An 18,555-nucleotide genomic window follows, 5' to 3' on the forward strand; every position below is an offset into this window, starting at 1 on the left:
TGAGCGCAGTATGGTATATATATGCCCCATGCCCCTGTAATAGCCCTCATCTATCCTTTCATCATACATTCCCACCCCACCCCCCACCAACGCCTCGCCCCTCCAACCCCCATCACGACTCCGCCTGCACAGTCTGAACCAACCAATCCATGCCCTCGCTGACACCGCTCCCATCCACAGCACTGCACGCCACAATACTCCAGTTGCGGTCCCTCAGCTCGCCCAGCTTCAGCGCCTCGCTGATATCCCCCGCGCCCTTCGCACCCGGCTGGTCCTGCTTATTCGCAAACACGAGCAGCGCCGCATCCTTGAGCTCGTCCTCGTTCAGCATCGCGGCGAGTTCCTCAGCTGCCGTGCCTAGTCGCTCGATGTCCGTGCTGTCGATGACGAAGATGACCGCGGCTGTGTTGGCGTAGTAGCAGCGCCAGTACGGCCGGATCGAGGTTTGTCCGCCCAGATCCCACACGTTGAAGTTTAGATTCTTGTAGGTCACTGACTCGACGTTGAAGCCGATTGTGGGGATTGTTGTTACGACTTCGCCGATCTTGAGACGGTAGAGGAGGGTTGTTTTGCCGGCGTTGTCCTGCGCGTGCATGTGTTAGTCGTTGAGGGGTCAGGGGTGGGAGATGCGCAACGGCGGAGGAGGGGGTTGAGGGGTAACATACAAGACCAAGGATTAGGATTCTGATTTCTTTCTTTGAGAAGAGGAGGCCAGACAGCCATGACATCGAGTTCCCCATCTTGCTTGTCCCCGTGCCTGATCCCCTTTTACGCCGACGTAGCCTGTCTCAGCTGTTCCTGCGCGGTTTTTCAAGGTGTGATCGCGTCGGCTCTGTTGAAAAGCTGGTGAAGTTGGTCGCCGGTATCACAAAAGATCACAGTTTCCGCACAGGAATAGACGCGTATTTACTTAAGAAGAAAGTGGCATAAAGGAGGAAATTCAAATCAGCCCCCAGATTTCTTGATGACCCTGGTCTAAAAGAGCTACACTACATTACTAACAAGGTGGTGAGGCACCAAGGCACGCAGGCTTGTATGGATCGGGAATGGTTCCAAATACGCCCGACACAGGGCGCTAGGCGCGTATCCCACCAGCGCGCTTAAGTGCCAAAGTGGACGACAATGATGGTGAGAGGGCAGGGTCGTCGAATAAAGAACTAGAAGGTGAATTGGACGTGACGAAACATATTCTATATCCTATCATACATAATTTAGCCGTCGCGTCCCTGTTTTATAGCCGACAGCCTCGTACAGCAGCATCCCGAGATAAAGGCATACTGTAATAAAACGCTTCACCGAAGACACGATACCACCGAGTTGGGTGTGGGCTTATTGTCGGACCAATTCACCTTGGGACTCATCAGTATAGTCGCACATTATGGTGGGAAAGAAATCGGCCAAGGCCCTTCAGGTCGAAGAAGGTATGCATTTGTCCTCACGGCCACGGTCACGGGACAGGACCTTACTGACGCGCTGCAGGCCTTGAAAGGACGGACAATGGCATGAAACTAACGAGTTTCCCTGAGGTCTCACAAATAAACCAAAAGAATTATTATACGTAAGTGGAAGACATTCTTCGTCTTCGAGATTTACGCGTTATATCATGGAAAGGCGTTTGATCCACCGTTCCCCCAAGCCAGCCCCGCCAACAGAGAGGCATCCATAACCCTCTTACCATGAGAGCTTATCCGATATCCATTCATGTTTGTCTCTTACTAATAAATATTCCAGGGAGTATATGAAGCGAGATGACCAGATTCTCCCCCTCCGCCTTCAAGCTGAGGCGAGTAGGGACAAGATGATCCGTACTGCCAAAGACAAGGATAGGGCTTTGGCGAGGACAGGTGACACAGATGTCCCCGCTCCCAATCCTGATGAAACCGAGTTTGGTGAGGAGGATGCCAATACAGGGGCGGACGGATTTGACGCGTCAAAGATCATTGCCATCCATCTCGGGAGTCAGAATATGCGTATCGGCCTCGCCAGCGACGCACTACCGAGGACTGTGCCGATGTGTACCGCATGGAAGATGCCAAAATGTGAATCGGACATCAAGCCGCCTATGCCGAAACGGCAGAAGATGACAGGTACTCCTGAAGACCAGTTTGGTGACGAGTGGGCGAAGAAGTATACGAAAATGTGCGACGATCTAAAGAAAGATATGCGGACAAATAAGCGCAAGGTCCTTCCCAACTCCAAGGAACTGGTAGTCAACTACAACAGGCGGACTCCTCCAGAGAAAATTCCTGAGCACAATGACCCGGCAAGGATAGAGTGGACAGATATCGGTTTATCTAGTACATTCAACGGACTTGAGGCACAGAGGATTCCAGACAATTCTGATCCCGCATATCGACTATTTTGGCCAATCCAGCACGGAAGGCTGAATGAAGAAGATTTCCCGAGCAAGGAACAGTTGAAGATGGCGATCGATTCCATTATCACTGGAGCTTTAAAGACAGAGCTTAAGATTACGAAGACTGGGCAATGGAAGGACTACAGCTGCGTCCTCGTAATTCCAGATCTGTACGATAAGAAGTTTGTCGAGATGATGTTGGAAATGTTCATGAATGATTATTCTTTCGCCAAGGTCGCCTTCATCCAGGAGTCTCTCGCCGCAAGCTTCGGAGCCGGCTACACATCGGCGTGCATCGTTGACGTTGGCGCACAAAAAACCTCCATCTGTTGCGTCGAAGACGGCCTCTGTATCGAAGACTCCCGCATCAACTTGAAGTATGGTGGCTACGACGTGACCGAGACCTTCGTCAAGATGATGCTCTTCGACCACTTTCCCTATGCCGATATCAACCTTGCACGACGCTATGACTTCCTCCTCGCCGAGGAGCTAAAGATGAAATTCTGCACCATGAACCAAGCCGAAATCTCCGTCCAGTTGTACAACTTTCATCTTCGTGCCCCGTCCGAGTACACCCGCAAGTACAACTTCAAGACTTACGACGAGGTAATCCTCGCGCCAATGGGCTTCTGCGACCCATCAATATTCGATAACTCGGCGAAGCTTAACGGTCGCCGCAAGCTCATCGACCGCTCCTATAACATCTATGACCCTGAAATCCCCGATGACCCTGTCTCAGCCGCACAGATTTCTATCCTCGCGGCCATCAAGCCCTCCGCCGCAGCTGCCCCTAAAGCCCCAGCCAACCCTGCCACCAACGGAGAAGGGACGGCGGCTGTTTCGACCCCAATGAAAGAGAAACCGAATCCCTTCAGCTTCCTCGGCGTCGACACACAGGGAACGCCCGGGACTTCGCATGCCGGCTCTCCTGCCCCAGAGGGCTCGAACACCCCCGCCGCGAACGGTGGCAGCCCGGCTCCTTTCCAATTTGGCGGTAGCGGCAGTGGAGCTCCTCAGGGCATATTCGTGCCCGACCCAGCGCACTGCTCGCAACGTGCTCTCGCTGCCGAGCGTGACTCCGTTCTTCCGATCGCGCCATTGGACACGGCTATCTTGACATCGATCACGACGGCAGCAAGAGGAGACGAGAAGAAGCTACGCGACTTGCTTGGCGGTATCATGATTATTGGAGGCGGGGCAAAGACGCCTGGGTTCGGGCCGTTCCTCGAGGAGCGGTTGAAGAGGTTGCGGCCCGATCTTGGGGATAGGATATTGGTTGGGACGAGCCCCAGGGAGATGGATGGGCAGGTTGTGACTTGGAAGGGAGCGAGCGTTTTTGCGAAGCTTGTGGGGACGAATGATACGTGGATTGGAGGAACGGAATGGGAAAGGTTGGGGAGCAGGGTTCTCCATCACAAGTTGGCGTTTTATTACTAAAATTTGCAAAAGTGGGTAGCACAATCTAGAAAGGAAGGCGTAATGTATGATAAATGACATCGTGTGCTTTTTTATACGTGTATAGAGAGGATGGCTTCATTTGAAAGAACGCAGAAACGTGAAGTTGCGCGCAGGTGGGAACATGAACCTGGCCTTGTGCCTCAGCAGAAAACACAAAACTCCGCAACTTGTCAATGCGCGGGTACTTCTCTGAAAAATCAGAAAAACGACACAACTGGGTATAATGCCAGAAAAAATGACGCTCCCCCGCCCCCTGACAGACTTCCCCAAACCGCCCATGCAGATGCTCAAATCATAACTCCTCCCAATGCACTCAGTACTCGTCAATTGGCGACCATGGCTCGACGGGTTTCAGGGACATGTAATACTGAAATTCCCACTCGTCATCGTCCTTCTCCGGAACATAGGGCTTCCAGTCATCATCCATGTCCACGTATTCGGCGGCATTTTCTTGCTGGGAAAGTGGCTTTGTCTTGCTGCTGGTCGCTCCAAAGGGAACATTGGCACGGCCGTCTTCGCCAACCAGAGCAGCTTTCTTTCGGTGAGCGAGTGCATTCTTCTTGTAGTACGCCTTGCGGAATGCCATCTTGGCGCGCTGTTCTTCGTCATCGTTGTCAACCAGCATGGCGCGAGCTTTCTTGTACTCGACATCAAGGGCTATCTTGTAGTCCTCCCGGTCAAGAGCTGTGGTGAGTTCGTCCTCGGGGTCAGAAGGGGCCAAATGGCGGTCATTGTCGTCCTCGCCATCGTCGGATCCAAGAGCGGTGTATGCTTCGTGCGATCTGGCGTCTTTGCCAGGTTTGTCGCCGAGGCGGAGGCGCTCCAGGAATGAGTCCAGGTCGGTACTCTTGTTGGATTCCCCGCGCTTGGGGGGGTCGACGTTCTCGTAGCGTCGGCGCAGATTGGGATCGCTGGCCTTGCGCAAGTTCACTGGTTTGATTAGCTACTGTTGCATTCCTGTGCTCCGAGATTTGCAAAGCATGAGATCGAACACCAAGATTGGAAATGCGCAGGTCAACAGCTCAAGATCAGGGCATTGAATATAATATAAACACACAAGGCCATGACGGCCCAAATTTCAAAACCAAAACGCGCAGGTCAGGAACTCAAGATAGTAATACGAAGCACAGGGTGTATGGATAAGAATATGAATGTCAGAGCGCCAAAATTTGAACGGGCAGGCTAACAACTGAAGATCAAAACATCAAATATGGACATATAAGTAAGAATATGAAGGTCAATGCCTCCAAATGGAAACGCGCAGGCCACAACTTGAAGCTCACAGAATGAAAGTTCAGGACTCACCATCCTGAAACGCCTTCTTGGCGTTCATCACCAGCTCACCAACCATCCCGTCTCTGCCCCCCGTGGCCACTTCTCCGGGTCCCATAACCTCCAGATGGAGACCTGCCTCCTTCACCTCGACACCGTTCTCGTCAGAAGGTGTCATCTTGCTCTCGCGAGCAGGGTGTCCAACCCAGACACCTTCAGCCACAGAGATCCGTGGCGAACTGACGGTTTTGGGTGCCGGGCAAAGAGGCAAGCCAAGATCCAGGCTTGAGACCGACGAAGAAGTGAGCACAAAGAGCAAAGGCAGGATGGTTGGTGTGGCTGGCCTCGGCTTTGCATCCGACAGTTTGTCGGATTCGGCTTTGGATAGGGGTGGCAGCGGGTTCGATTGCCTGTCGAGAGTGATGTTGTAAGAAAACACTGTCTCGCAAAAAGCTGTTGTTGGTGACCTACTGCTTGTTGGCAATACCTCCGGGGCCTGAGGACGCTTTTTGGGCGTCCTTAAGGAGGGAGGCGTGACCCTCTGGGTCAGAGGCCTTGCGAGCTCCGAAGCGAGACAGGACTGGACAACGCGGTTAAAGGCGTCGGAAACGGAAAGAGCAAAGACAGCACAAGAGTGTCCAACTCAGATTTGGGCATTGTAAGCTTCTCAAAGCTGACTTGCAGAATATGAACCCCCTTTCACTAAAAAGGGGCGGAGAGTGAACCACTGTGTTCAGTCGCCCCAGAAACTCTGTGGACAGACAGTAAAAGGGTGAGGCTTGTAGGAGACTTTCTTTCTTTGAATAACATTTAAAGGGCATTTGAAGTATAGAAATCAGAATACTTACAAGAAAACGGAGCCATGGTTGTATAAACAGTCGTATCAGGAGGTTCAGTCACGTGTTCAGTCACGTGTGTCAAAATCATGAAGGTGGACAGAAATATGAAGCATACGGGAATTGGTTTTGGAAAGCCATAGCACTAGCTAGGTGTCCACGTGATATACAATTCCTCCTTCATCCTTCCCTCGCGTGACGTAGGAACTACGCGGCACCCTGGTTACCCCTCCTCCTATTCTCCCTCTGTCTCACCTCCTTCTTCACCTCCTTTTGCCTCTTCTTCCACGCCCGATTTGTCTCGCCCCTATTCTCATAAAACCACTTCTGGAAGTCTTGGTTTGGATCTGTCTCTTCTTTCGCATTTGGATCCGCTTTCCCAGACGCTCCTGCTTTCCTCGTGGGGCTGTCTGCGGTATTATAGTCTCCCTCGTCCTCTTCCTCAGCAGGCCAACTGAAGTGCTTCCTATGAGGATGTGCTGTATCCGGCGTCGGTGCAGCACTACGCTGTCCTCTCGACGAGAACTCTTGTGTGGTAAATGGTGTCATAGGAGCAACAAAGTCGTCTACCTCGTCATCCTCATCGACATCAGAGTTATTTCCGTCTCCGAAAAATGTAAATGACGAGGCAGCAGGGGCTTCAGAAGCGTTTGCGCCCTGGTCGCGACGCCCGTAGAGTGCCTCAAGTGGGTGGATAGAAGCGGTTTCCTTGGACTTTAGGCCTGGTGGTGGCGGGATTGATATTGTGAGCCCATGAGATGGTGGTGGTATTGAGGGGGCGGCTGATGTGGCGGGTTGGTCTGGTGAGTTTGAAGATTGTGCTTCAGCTTCATTTTCGGATTCCTGCTCTGAGGCATCGTCGTCCTCATCTTCAGAAGAGGAGCCAGAGCTGGAAGTATCGGAAACTTCTGCCGCAGCATCTTGCATGCTGGTGTCTGCGTCTTCCTCGGACTCCGACTTTTCCACAGGCTCGGCAGGCGGCAACCTGACCTTGTTCTCCTTCGCAATTTTTTTTAACACATCAACGTTATGATTTGACTTCTTTGGCTCTCCCTCCACCACTTCTCCATTCTCATCCACCCAGCCCTTCCCTTCGACAAACTCCACTGCTACTTTCACATTCCCCCCCGTGCTCTTCTGCCTCAAAAACGTTGCAAACTTTTCTGTCTTGGCAAATTCATGCAGAGTCACGTCTTTCCCGGCCTTTCTTTTCCTCCTCTCTTTATCCACTACCACACCCTCGATCCCCTTTGCAGGCAAGGCCGCTGCGATGGTCGGTGGCAACGTTGTTCGGAAAAGGCATTCCGCTTCAGTGGTATATTTGCTCTTCTCCCTCTCTTTCTTCTTATCCTTGCCCTCCTTCATCCTATTCTCTTTCGCTGCCTTCTTGGTAGCCTTCGGATCCGTCCAGCCGCGCTTGATCTGTCGATCCAGCACCTCGGCGCCCTTCATAGGCTCCTCGTGTCGCTTTCTCTTCTTGCTAGATTTCTCCTTCTTTTTCTTTCCCTCTTCCTCGGCACCCTCACCCCCATCAATCGCCTCCCCCCAAGCCTTCTCTCCTCTCGCCTCTTCAATTGCAATCTTCTTCCCACGAAGCAAAGCTCCCTTCAACTTCCTCTTTATCTTCCCCGCTTCCTCGGTGGGCAAATCCACAAACCCATACTCCTTTTCGGGAAACGCCTGCAGGGTATGGAATGAGATGTTTCGTGCCTTCGGTGCCAGCGATGGCGGCACAATTGCTGCCATTAGCGAAGCATTGAACGGCGTAATGTGAAGGCGTGAGTATCCTTCGTCCACGCCCGCCTTTGGGCCGCCCTTCTTATCGCTGATGGGCGCCATGTTTTGGTTGGTTGCGGGAAACGGATTGTGTCCTTTCGTCCCTCTTTGTAGGCAATCAGAGCGGCGCTCCGGAAATCGCAACCAGGGCAGTGGCGCGGAGAGATTTGGTGGGCGCTTGGAGGAGCTTGGGACAGCACAGAAACGAAAAATATCACGATAAGATAAAGTGTCGGTGCACGGGCCAAAGGTACCAGGAACCAATCAGACTTTAGCACTCCTTTGGACAATATGTTTGATAAAACAAACTATTTTTGGCTCTAAAGAATCATGCCTGTTTGATGTGGCCTGTTATATTAATTTCCATATTCAGGTTTATCTCTCTGTTCCCTTCGTTATTGTTAGTTATAATTTAATTTGCTGTGAAGATTCATTTTGTGGCCCTGCTTCGAATAAATTAATACTGGTACAATTCAAATTTTGCAACCAAAAAAATTAACATTTCCAAAGCCGTAACTTCATTTAGTATATATACATGAAGTCCATATAATAAAATCCTCGAGGGGAGATTTGGATATTAATAAACTGCCCGCCCTAATATACACGTCCACAAGCCCCATCCCCATCATCATTACCCATTGCTCTATCAAGCCATGAATGGCTGAGCAGCCGTACTCCGAATTAATTACAAAAATAGGTGTTTATATCAATTGCTGTCCGATGCTTCCTTAGCAGCATCACGGACCTCCTTTCCGCTTGCTCTGTAGTAAATGTCTCCACCCCAGCGCATCGCACGTGCGATGGCGAGAGTTGGGCTGTCGATCGCTGGTCTGACATCGAGATAGAACACTGGCTCGCCTGCCTCATCATCCGGCGCCTCGTAGTAGTCAATCACGTATCTGACTTCGCTGGTTTTGTCGCCAATCTTTCGCTCCACATACCAGTCATGGCGATCGAAGGGAGGCGCGGTCCTAATGTTGTTGTTAGTACAGTGATAAGTTAAATCTTCACCTGGGATAACATACTTGAACCTAGAAGGATAGATGCCACCCAAAAATTGGACCATCGCCGCCTTCGGTGTCATCTCCTTTGGCCGCCCTTGAAACCTCATCAACTTCGGGTCTGCCTCATCCATAACGCCGCTCTCCACAATGCCCTGCTCTCCCTTCATACACTTCCTCCATCCATCGCCCAGGCCCTTGGCAAAAAGGCCCTCCCAGACGCGGATCTCGTTCCATGCGCCCTCATTCAAAAAGTTATGCACAGAAACCATGCTCGTCACATGCTCTGGATCCGTATCGTGGTATCCCTTGCGCAGCAGCGCATTGTACATTTGCTGCGGCGAGGGGTACTCCCAGTTTCCACCGGTACCCTTCGGGATGGTCGACGGCTCGCGCTCAATGTCCAGCGCTACGGTCTGCTTCTCGGCGCGCTCCTGTGAGAGGTCGGAGAACATGAAGTTGAGAGGATTGTACTTGGAGAGTTTCTCCGTGGTAGTGGGCTTTCGTGGCTCGGAGGGGACGGCTGCGCTACCGCTCGGGGGAGTGTAGGGGCAGGCGGATTCCTGGGTGACGGGCGCTGGCGCGGGCTTGAGGGCATCGGCGGACTTTTGGTGCATGGGACATTCTGGCTGTAATGATATTAGAAACGAAGAATCGGAGTATGGAGTTCGCGACACTTACCGGAGGGCTGCGGCTTTTATCGATGGAGGAGGCGTTGTGGTGTGTTGGGGGCGTCGCAGGCGCTTGGTCTGCCCAAAACCATCCCATGTTTGCGATATGACGAGTAGAGGTACGTTAAAGATTATAAGTCGTCCAGATTCAAGATGGACGAACTGCGGGATAATGCGAATATGCGAATAGGTTATGGGCGTGGAATGAAGGCAAATAGCGAAGGGGATGAAAGTTTGTCGAGTCCCCGGATTTAAATTCTGCCATTTTGAACGCCAATTGCGGCATAGATTGGTTAATCAACGCCCCTAACAAGGCTATCGGACGAAAAAGTTAAAGGCTATTTACAGTGCACACATGTAGACGATGGAGATAATATTGAATCTAGATTAAATATTAAATATTGTATTGTTTAAACATGATACTGTTCATTTTGCGCCTTGTTTACCTACAGCCGTTATCATTGCACGTGTTAAAAAGTTATTTTCGTTGATCAAGGGCCTCCCGACACTGGAACATCGGCCTAGTACCTGCCTGACGTCACGGCCTGAAGTCGGTACTCCACTCCCGGATGACAGCACTTCTATCGAGAATTCTACCGCGGCGCATTCATGGAGAGCGGTTGATTCTTTCTTTAGGCCAGCCCATGGTCATCATCTTTTCGCGGTGATGAGGCCTATTCTTTCGTTCAGCCGACTGTGTCTCCGGCAAGGTCTATCACAGATTCGACCCTCAATCGCCCGTCAAGCCCGCACCTACGGGACCACCGCGAACCGCTTTGCGACAGCAAGAGCCCAATTCCGTCGGCCACCGAACAATGGAGGCAAACTGCTGCTGGCCTCGGTGGCAGCGTTGACGCCCGCGTTTTTCGTGCAGCTCTCCGAGCAGGATAACGATGGCACCGACAATACCGGGGAGGAACGGATGCTGGAGGCTTCGCGGGAGGAGATAGAAAAGAAGCTGTCTGACGACGACGAGGGGATTTTCCGGATATTCAAAGGCATAATTCTCTTCCTCGACCTGAATATATGGGAGCCGCTGTGCACTGGGTTCAGATTCCTGCACTTGGTTATAATATTCGTCCCTGTGATCGCTGCCGTGCCTTTGATTTGGATTGGACAGAGACAGGCCGAGCAAGACCACGAGAGGTCGGGAACGCTACTATGGTATCGATTCCTCGTCAACTCGATGGAGCGCGCCGGCCCAGCTTTTATTAAAGTATGCCTCTATTCGTCGTCCCTCCAGGCTATGCTAACAATACCCAGCTAGGCCAATGGGCCGCATCCCGTTCCGACATATTCCCAACCCAGATGTGCGAGATGATGTCCCAACTACACTCCAACGCACCCGCACACTCTCTCCACGACACAAAGCGCATCATCCGACGCGCCTTCGACCACCGCCCATTCGAAGATATCTTCGAGGAGTTCGAGGAGCAGCCCCTCGGCGTCGGCGCAATCGCGCAAGTCTACAAAGCAAAGCTAAAGCCCGACCTCGCCGTGCCAGGCGACCCGGATCTGGCTGACCACATCGAGTTCCGCAAGACCGTGCGCCATAATGTGGACACCCTCATCAAGAAGACCCCGCAGCGCGTGCCGTCCAACTACGTCGCGATCAAAGTGCTGCATCCAGGCGTCGAGCGCCTCGTGCGCCGCGACCTGTGGATTATGGGATTCTTCGCTAGCGTACTCAATGCGATTCCTACGATCGAGTGGCTCTCTCTACCCGACGAAGTATCGCAGTTTGCGTCTATGATGCGCCTCCAACTGGATCTGCGCATCGAAGCTACCAATCTCCTCCTTTTCCGCCGCCACTTCGCCGACCGCACCACGGCGTGGTTCCCATACCCCCACACGGCCTTCACAACTCGCCAGGTCCTCGTCGAGGAGTTCGCCCAAGGTATTCCCCTCGCGGACTTCATGGAAAACGGCGGCGGCGTCTTCCAAGAGGCCATCGCGAACGAAGGCCTCGACGCCTTCCTACGCATGCTCCTCATCGACAACTTCGTCCACGCCGACCTGCACCCCGGCAACATAATGGTGCGCTTCTACCAGTCATCAAAACCCCACCTCCCCTTCTCAAGTAACGGCCCCGACCCCGCCACCGCCACGGACGTCACCGAGACAGTCCTAGAGCGCCTCCGCCCCTACCGTAAACGTCGCGACAAGACAGGCTGGGAAGACGAGCTCGCGCGCATCGACGCCGCTGGCTTCCGGCCGCAGTTGATATTCATCGATACAGGTCTCGTGACGGAGCTGAACGCTACGAACCGCCGCAACTTCCTCGACCTCTTCAAGGCGGTCGCAGAGTTCGACGGTTACCGCGCGGGACACCTCATGTGCTCGCGCTCGCGCCAGCCCGAGGCCGTGCTAGATCAGGAAATCTTCGCGCTGAAGATGCAACATCTCGTGCTGTCTGTCAAATCACGAACACTGGCGCTGGGGAGCATGCGTATAGGAGATATCCTGCATGAGGTTCTCCAGATGGTGCGCGCGCATCACGTGCGCATGGAGGGGGACTTTATAAATGTCGTTCTCAGCATCCTGCTCTTGGAGGGTAGTGGTAGGCAGCTAAATCCGGATATCGATTTATTGTCTAGTGCGCTGCCGATCCTGAGACAGCTCGGGGCGCAGAGTGGTGGTGGGATGCTGAGACAGGGGGATTTCAGTATGTTGAAGGTCTGGGCTGGGTTGGAGGCGAGGAAGTTCATGCAAGCCAGTGTTGAGGATGTGAGTTTTCTTCCGTTTTCTGTGGAGGTTTGATGGGGGTGGTTGCTAATATTCGATAGGTTGAGCGTGCGGTGAAATATGACCAGCTCTCACCGAATGTATGAGTGGCTACATTATGGATATTTAATTGGTAAGTAGGGTATAACTGCACGGTGCCGGCAATACGGTCGGGGATATGTATATAGGCGTTTTGGTATAGGCATTCATCTCAGGTTGGCGAGAGGAAGGGTGGTAAGGGGATAACATAGTAATGTAAATACTCCACTATATATAGACGAGATAGACGGGGAATACATATATACCCATGAGAAATGTACAACAGGCAACAGCAAGTAATCTTCACAACACACAAACAAGCAAAAGAGCAGTCTTTACGATACCATCTATCAATTTACCCCCCCCAGAATCTGGTGATATACAGAAAAAACAAAACACGATTCTATCCACATACCCAGAGCCAACGCCACATCCACCCCCCCCAGTCAAATTACCCATATCACCCCCTCCCATAACCCACACCTAATTACCCCCCTTACCACCATCCATCACAACCCCACTAAGAAGACAAGCAAGACAAACTTTACATCCTCCCCTCCACCTCCCCCACCACCTCCCCAAACACATCCGCGACCTCCACCCCAACGCGGCTACGATTCCACTCCCCCCGTCCCTTCCACAAACACTCCATCATCTCCCGATACGCCATCTCCAGATCCTCAACACCCCACCCATCTGTCCTGTTGACAAACATCTCGAGAAGCTGCGCTAGGTACACCTCATCGATGATAACCTCCTTCTGGCTACTCGCCGCCACGCTAACCACTTGACTCGGTTCCCCAGCCGTGCTAGCTAGATCCTGGTCCGAACCAGCATGCATGCTCGGGTAAGCAGGCGTAGGCGCGCTAGCACCACCAGGTTGCGACGGCGCCGACGTGGAGTGCGACACCGATGCCGACGACGCGGTGGGTGGTCTTCCATGAACCTGGCTGTGCACCCAATCCTGGCTCTGCGTATCAGGGAGCTGGCTATCCCCGTCACCATGACCATGAAGATGCGGGCTATACTGCTGACTCCCACCATGGCCGTTCGTAAGCTGCGTACTCTTGTCACCAGAGGACTGCTCGGTTTTGCGTCCCGAGGTGGTGGTCGAGGCGTCGTTGAAGAGGGCGGTGGGGGACATGTCGTGGGGGAGGGATTGGAATGCGGAGCGTTGGCTGAATTGGCTTCCTTGCGTGTTTAGTGCTGAGGGCATGGAGGTGCGGGAGCGGAAGAGGGAGCCGCCGGTTGTGGCGGGGGGTGGGGGCATGTTTTGCGAGTCGAGCTGGGATGCCTCGTCTGTGCCGCCCATGGCTACGTCGTCGCCGCCGCTGTGGCGTGTGCTTGGCAGTGACGAGCCGTTGCTGAGACGCTGCTCGCTTGATAGGGAAGAGTGCGTAGCCGTCCCGTTGGAGAGGGAGGTAGGCGTGCTGAACAACCCTGGAGCGCGGGATTTTGGCGTTGGCATCCCGAGGACGATGGGCTCCTCCCTTGATCCTTCAGCGGGGATATCTGAGCCAATGAGGATGGCCTCCTCCTCAGCGCGCTTGCGATGCTTCTCAGCCTTCTCCTTGACGCGCTGGAGCTGTCGTTGATACACGTTTTCGCAGTCTGCGACGACAGGATTGGCCTCGATGAGCGCGAGGTCGACCTCGACGTTCGCGAGCAGCTCCTTTCCTCTTAACGCACGCTCCTGGTCGCCGGTGTTCTTCATGTCCTTCGCCAGTCTGCGAATATCGGCTACGAAGTCCTTTGGACGCGCGTAGAACCCGTTGGACAGCCTCTCCTCGATAGTCGTCGTCTCGAGGTTATAAAAGAACTTCCCCGTCGCACTATCCCTCAGCCCAGACACGCCTTCCTTATCCACGTCAAGCTCGTACGGACGGAACTGCACAACGTCCGGTCGTACGTAGTTGGGATCTTGTTCGTCATAGAGGTACTGAATGACGGATTGCGGGACGGCAGGGTTGCGGAACTTGCGGTACTTCTTCTGGATCTGGTCCATGATAGGCTGGATCATCACCTTGAGGGTGTTGAGGGTCTGGCGGTCGCGCTGCTTGAGCGCCTTCGTCTCTTCCTTGGTAGGGACGCGGGGAGGTGGCGGAGGCGCGATAGCGAGTGTGTCAAGCTTGCGCAGCTTGCGGTTCACAGGATCAGGGAAATCAGTCGGTTGTTTCTTGATGTAGTCGATGATGTTCTTGAAGAAGTCCTCGCGATTGTGCTGCATAAAGTTAGCAAAAGTGTCCCCAACAAAACCACCCTCCCCAGGATGTAGGACGATGCACTTACCCTCGTCGGCTTCGTGATTAAGAAGCGGTTCTTCTTGGTGAACCCAAACAAATCCCGAATCATCTCCTGACTCGCCTGATCAGGCTCCGCATCGCATATCCCAAGCACCAGCACCGGATCCGTGGGCGGGATTCCCCTCAGCAGCCCCAGGAAAGTGGTGATCGCCGAGTCGCTGAGGGTGTGATACCATGTATCCACTCCCGGCAAGAAGATCACACTCGGCTTATGCCTCTTGACCTCCGCAAACAGCTGCACGATCGCCGTCTCCGCCGACCTCGCTGAATCGCTATAGATAGTCGGCAGATCGAAACTCTGGACGTGCAGACCCTCAAAGTGGTTAAGAAGCGCAGACCCAAGGTACCCCTGCCCCATCCCAGGATCTCCGCCGATGAGCAGTCTTGGGCGGAATACACGCGCCTTCTCGAAGTCCTGAGCTAGCGTCTCTCGGCCAAAGCCCGCGTCCGCGTCCTCATACTGCTCGTACAGTGCCTCCTGGAGCGCAGTGGTCTTCTTCTTGATTGGAATCAACCCATCCAGCAGCGCCTCAATAGACTTCAACTGGTCGCGCAGGAGTGGCTCAACAGCCTTCGGTAAGGGCGCTGCGCCAGACGACGTCGCACGCTCGGAGGAAGGCACCATTTTCTTGATCGACAACATGAAGTCCTTAGCCGTGATCTTGATCTTATCCGGGTCAACGATCAACTTATCATTCGACGAGTAGATCTGCGGGTACGTGCGCTGAATCGCGTTCAGCGCCGCCTCCGTGCAGAGCGCGCGCAGATCCGCACCTCCATACCCCTTCGTAACGTGCGACAGGCTGTCCTTGAACTTATCATCCACGCCCCAGTCGCGGGTGTGGATGTCGATAATGGAGCGCCTCCCCTCGATATCCGGTAGGGGGAAGTAGAACTCGCGATCGAAACGACCCGGACGTCGCAGCGCAGGATCGATGTTATCAGGCCTGTTGGTCGCACCAATCACGATAACTTGTCCACGACCATCCATACCGTCCATAAGCGCGAGCAGGGTGGAAACGATGGAAGCGTGGATCTGCTCCTGCTTGCTTGAACGCACAGGCGCGAGACCATCAATCTCATCGAAGAAAATGATACTAGGTTGTGTCTTCCGCGCCTCCTCAAACAACAGCCTGAGCTGGCGCTCCGCCTCTCCGACCCACTTACTCAGTGCATCAGCACCTTTACGCATGTAGAAAGTGATCTTGCGACCCCCTGACCCAACACTGGCCGCGAGTGCTCGAGCAAGAAGCGTTTTTCCCGTACCAGGAGGGCCGTGGAACAGCACACCTCGAGGAGGCGTGACGTGGAACTTAAGGAACAGCTCCGGGTACAGCAATGGCATCTGAACCATTTCCTTAAGCTGGTCAATGTGACCCGCCAACCCACCGACCTTACTGAAATCAACATTCTGGTCCACACCAAGCGGATCCGCATCAGCAAGAGCCTTCTGGCTCTTGATCTTGCCGAGATTATTTGGCGTCCCCCCAACAGCCGCCATGGGTTCGCTGGGGTTCGTTTGTCCGAGACCAGGGAGAAGACCAGCAGGCATGCCAGTCGTAGGCGTCATACCAACATTGCCCGCCACGCCAGTAGGTCGCGCCAGATTCTCATCGTCACTACTATCCGAGTCGGCACCTCCCGCAGCGCCCGTCCCCCACGGTCCAGGACCTGTAACAGGAGTTGGGCCACCACCACCACCAAATGGTCCATATGTCGTATGCAGCGTGCGCTCCCATTTCGCCTGACTGCCCGTATTGCGCTTACTCCTCCCCGACGGCGCAGGCGCAGCATCCTCGAGGTCCTCATCCGCAGCATAAATCTGGTCCATAGGCTTGATAGTGTAGTCGACGCGTTTGCGCTCACGGCGACCCATAGACTCGTACAAGATTTCCGGGTCACGACGCGCTCTTGGCCGACGCCGACCATTTGCTTTCAGCTCCGCGGCTTCCTCGAGAAGCTCGTCGGCATCAAGGGCCTCGGAGTCACCGTCGGAATCGTCGCGTCTGCGGGAGCGCGAGCTCTTCGATTTACCGTGGGCGCCACGGCCGCGACGAGGGGTGGAATCTGTGTCATTGTCGCTTCCCTTGCGCTTACGAGGTGAGGCGTCGGAGGCGGAGATATCCTCTTCGGATTCTTCATTGGGCTCGAAGTCGCTGGTCTGCTCGAGGCCAGCCTTTTGAGGTTGAGTGCGTTTCCGGAGACGTCTGCCTCCGGGTGGTGTACTGGGTTCGCCCTCGACGGTCTCCTCGACGGTTTGCTCGACGTTCGTGGCTGTCTGGGATACACTCGTCCGGTTAACACGCGTACGCGAGACCGGTAAGTCATCATCCTCATCATCCTCCTCCTCATCATTAGCCCCATCCCCAGCAGCAGCAGCCGGAAGTTCCGCCAAAAGATCCCCCGTCCCCTCATCCTTCTCCGAAAAAGCCTGCGTATCATCCTTCGTAGCATGACTATCCCCAATCTCAATATCCCCCTTCGTCTCTTCATCAACCTCCATCGCCTCCCCCTCCGCATCCTCCTCCCCCTCCTCAGGAACAGTAGACTCATGCGAGGCCTCCAAAATCGTCTCCCCCACGGGCATCTTAAGCCCCTTCCCGCCCCTCATAGGCCTCAACGCCTTTGAAGTCTCAGGCGTAGGCGATTCCCCCTGCACAACAGCATGTCTCCCCGAATTAGACAGCGCCACAAGCCCCTCATCCACCTCCTCCGTATGCGCCCTCGTATTCCTCCTCGGCCGATTCGCCGCCGTCGTCGGTTCCGCGCTCGCGCGCACGCTGCCCGCGCGAGTCGTTCGCTTCGAGCTCGGCACGGGAGTCTTGACTTTGAGTGTAATCATCATTTTCTTCGGGCTTCTGTTCTTCTTTGGGGCGATATCCTCCTCCTCCTCATCCTCATCATCGTTGTTGGTACCCACATCCTCGACATCACTCTCGCTCTCCTCATACTTAACGCTCTTCTTCACAACCCCCCGTAACGGCCTCCCCGTCTCCGTCCTCTCCGGCTCCTCCTCCTCCTCATCGAAGCTCTGGTCGAGCAGACTGTCATCCGTGAGATCGTCATCATCATCATCGACGTCCGACCCGCGGTATTTCGCGCGCTTCTTCTTCTTCGCGCTCGCGCCGCCCTTGGATTTGGAGCGCCCGACGGACTTGCGGCTCGTGCGGCGCTCGGGGCCGGACTCGTAGTCGTCGTCGTTGGAGTCGGATTTGTTGGGGTCGAAGTGCTCGAGTTTGCGCTTGACGGGCATCGTGGCGGTGTGTGGGTGCGTGGGTGATGCTGTATTGTGATGTGGTGTGGCGGAGAATAGAGTGTGTCGGACTCAGTTCGATGGATGGGTGTTCAGCTGTGCTGCATCGCAGGAGCGAGTCTGATGGGAGGAGGGAGTTAGCACAGTGTATCTCCGTATCAAGATCAATGACAGTAAACGAAGTGAAGGAAGGTAAACCCACAATTTCCGTTCGTAGAACTCTTCTCCAACCTTCGTGGCGCGTACCTCACTCTCCCTTTGTCAACCTCTCAATCCTCCCAAACCGCGCTTCCACCGAAATCGCGTATACGCTGAATCGCCAATAATCCCCCCTAGCACACTAGACCTCCAATCCAAACGCGCCTCAAGAATAGGTATCAACAACAAAAAGAACTCAAAAGAACCTCACAAGAAATCGCCTCCGATCCGGCTCCTATCCTTGGGACAAATTGGACTCTTGGGAGTTCGATGGATCGCTCGTTCTGGCTCATCCCTCAGTCGCGTTTGTCGGTTGGGCGGCCTTTCTCGCTTAAGGCACCAAGGCAGGAATTTGAAGGGAAATGACGCTAGTGAATCGCTAGTGGCGATTGAGGCGGAGACATTTTGCGCGAAGTTGCTATCGACGATTCCAAGACTCGGATGCGATGGTCATGATGCTCATCCAAATTCCCTCCCTACAGCTTCAAATAATCTCTCAATCCCCTCAATTTCCCCCCGGAGGCATGCGACGGGCATTAGGCTCCGATTTTGAGGCATTTTCGCCACGGCCGAAGGGGATATTTACGCCTTGCAGGACTCTCTAATTCTATTATTCTTTTTCATCTCGACATGCCATCCCCAGGTTCAATGGACCTAGTGCGGCTCGA

At 54.0% G+C, this 18,555-nt stretch overlaps 7 protein-coding genes across 7 annotated transcripts; 2 read left to right on the forward strand and 5 right to left on the reverse strand.

Annotated features, from left to right (window-relative positions):
* Window positions 1–82: 82 nt before the first annotated feature.
* Window positions 83–956, reverse strand: ARL1 (Arf GTPase arl1). Its single transcript, XM_018270317.2, has 2 exons — window positions 666–956; window positions 83–583 (listed from the first exon to the last, which is right to left on the reverse strand). Exons 1-2 carry the CDS (start codon window positions 738–740, stop codon window positions 113–115), a joined length of 546 nt encoding a protein of 181 aa, XP_018134893.1. The 5' UTR covers window positions 741–956; the 3' UTR covers window positions 83–112.
* Window positions 957–1,114: 158 nt separating this feature from the next.
* ARP8 (actin-like protein arp8) lies at window positions 1,115–3,891 on the forward strand. Its single transcript, XM_018270318.2, has 3 exons — window positions 1,115–1,421; window positions 1,480–1,558; window positions 1,732–3,891. The coding sequence occupies exons 1-3, from the start codon at window positions 1,379–1,381 to the stop codon at window positions 3,791–3,793; spliced, it is 2,184 nt and encodes a 727-aa protein (XP_018134739.1). The 5' UTR covers window positions 1,115–1,378; the 3' UTR covers window positions 3,794–3,891.
* A 236-nt stretch (window positions 3,892–4,127) lies between these two features.
* On the reverse strand, window positions 4,128–5,950 carry VE01_00791 (uncharacterized protein; the record flags this gene model as incomplete). The annotated part of the gene is made up of 4 exons (XM_018270319.1): window positions 4,128–4,744; window positions 5,120–5,496; window positions 5,558–5,666; window positions 5,935–5,950. The coding sequence occupies 4 exons, from the start codon at window positions 5,948–5,950 to the stop codon at window positions 4,128–4,130; spliced, it is 1,119 nt and encodes a 372-aa protein (XP_018134698.1).
* A 179-nt stretch (window positions 5,951–6,129) lies between these two features.
* Window positions 6,130–7,761, reverse strand: VE01_00792 (uncharacterized protein; the record flags this gene model as incomplete). The annotated part of the gene is made up of 1 exon (XM_018270320.1): window positions 6,130–7,761. The coding sequence occupies one exon, from the start codon at window positions 7,759–7,761 to the stop codon at window positions 6,130–6,132; it is 1,632 nt and encodes a 543-aa protein (XP_018134700.1).
* A 438-nt stretch (window positions 7,762–8,199) lies between these two features.
* On the reverse strand, window positions 8,200–9,597 carry CYC3 (holocytochrome c synthase). Its single transcript, XM_018270321.2, has 3 exons — window positions 9,381–9,597; window positions 8,724–9,328; window positions 8,200–8,669 (listed from the first exon to the last, which is right to left on the reverse strand). The coding sequence occupies exons 1-3, from the start codon at window positions 9,465–9,467 to the stop codon at window positions 8,405–8,407; spliced, it is 957 nt and encodes a 318-aa protein (XP_018134699.1). The 5' UTR covers window positions 9,468–9,597; the 3' UTR covers window positions 8,200–8,404.
* A 323-nt stretch (window positions 9,598–9,920) lies between these two features.
* On the forward strand, window positions 9,921–12,402 carry VE01_00794 (uncharacterized protein). Its single transcript, XM_018270322.2, has 3 exons — window positions 9,921–10,586; window positions 10,634–12,097; window positions 12,157–12,402. Exons 1-3 carry the CDS (start codon window positions 10,038–10,040, stop codon window positions 12,199–12,201), a joined length of 2,058 nt encoding a protein of 685 aa, XP_018134702.1. The 5' UTR covers window positions 9,921–10,037; the 3' UTR covers window positions 12,202–12,402.
* A 275-nt stretch (window positions 12,403–12,677) lies between these two features.
* Window positions 12,678–18,259, reverse strand: VE01_00795 (uncharacterized protein; the record flags this gene model as incomplete). The annotated part of the gene is made up of 3 exons (XM_018270323.2): window positions 17,892–18,259; window positions 14,423–17,809; window positions 12,678–14,354 (listed from the first exon to the last, which is right to left on the reverse strand). Exons 2-3 carry the CDS (start codon window positions 17,687–17,689, stop codon window positions 12,678–12,680), a joined length of 4,944 nt encoding a protein of 1,647 aa, XP_018134701.1. The 5' UTR covers window positions 17,690–17,809; window positions 17,892–18,259.
* Between the last annotated feature and the right edge of the window lie 296 nt (window positions 18,260–18,555).

The sequence above is a fragment of the Pseudogymnoascus verrucosus genome (assembly GCF_001662655.1).
Source record: "Pseudogymnoascus verrucosus strain UAMH 10579 unplaced genomic scaffold scaffold_2, whole genome shotgun sequence".
NCBI lineage: Eukaryota > Fungi > Ascomycota > Leotiomycetes > Thelebolales > Thelebolaceae > Pseudogymnoascus > Pseudogymnoascus verrucosus.

Excerpts from the sequence above, each read along its gene's own strand:
- CYC3 (XM_018270321.2), bottom strand. The coding sequence starts at position 9,467 with ATGGGATGGTTTTGGGCAGACCAAGCGCCTGCGACGCCCCCAACACAC. Across the intron at positions 9,329-9,380 it reads ATAAAAGCCGCAGCCCTCCG|CCAGAATGTCCCATGCACCA; the intron begins GTAAGTGTCGCG and ends ATATCATTACAG. Across the intron at positions 8,670-8,723 it reads ATCTATCCTTCTAGGTTCAA|GACCGCGCCTCCCTTCGATC; the intron begins GTATGTTATCCC and ends CAACAACATTAG.
- ARL1 (XM_018270317.2), bottom strand. The coding sequence starts at position 740 with ATGGGGAACTCGATGTCATGGCTGTCTGGCCTCCTCTTCTCAAAGAAA. Across the intron at positions 584-665 it reads GAATCCTAATCCTTGGTCTT|GACAACGCCGGCAAAACAAC; the intron begins GTATGTTACCCC and ends ATGCACGCGCAG.
- ARP8 (XM_018270318.2), top strand. The coding sequence starts at position 1,379 with ATGGTGGGAAAGAAATCGGCCAAGGCCCTTCAGGTCGAAGAAG. Across the intron at positions 1,422-1,479 it reads GGCCCTTCAGGTCGAAGAAG|GCCTTGAAAGGACGGACAAT; the intron begins GTATGCATTTGT and ends GACGCGCTGCAG. Across the intron at positions 1,559-1,731 it reads AACCAAAAGAATTATTATAC|GGAGTATATGAAGCGAGATG; the intron begins GTAAGTGGAAGA and ends TAAATATTCCAG.
- VE01_00794 (XM_018270322.2), top strand. The coding sequence starts at position 10,038 with ATGAGGCCTATTCTTTCGTTCAGCCGACTGTGTCTCCGGCAAGGTCTA. Across the intron at positions 10,587-10,633 it reads CCGGCCCAGCTTTTATTAAA|CTAGGCCAATGGGCCGCATC; the intron begins GTATGCCTCTAT and ends AACAATACCCAG. Across the intron at positions 12,098-12,156 it reads TGCAAGCCAGTGTTGAGGAT|GTTGAGCGTGCGGTGAAATA; the intron begins GTGAGTTTTCTT and ends AATATTCGATAG.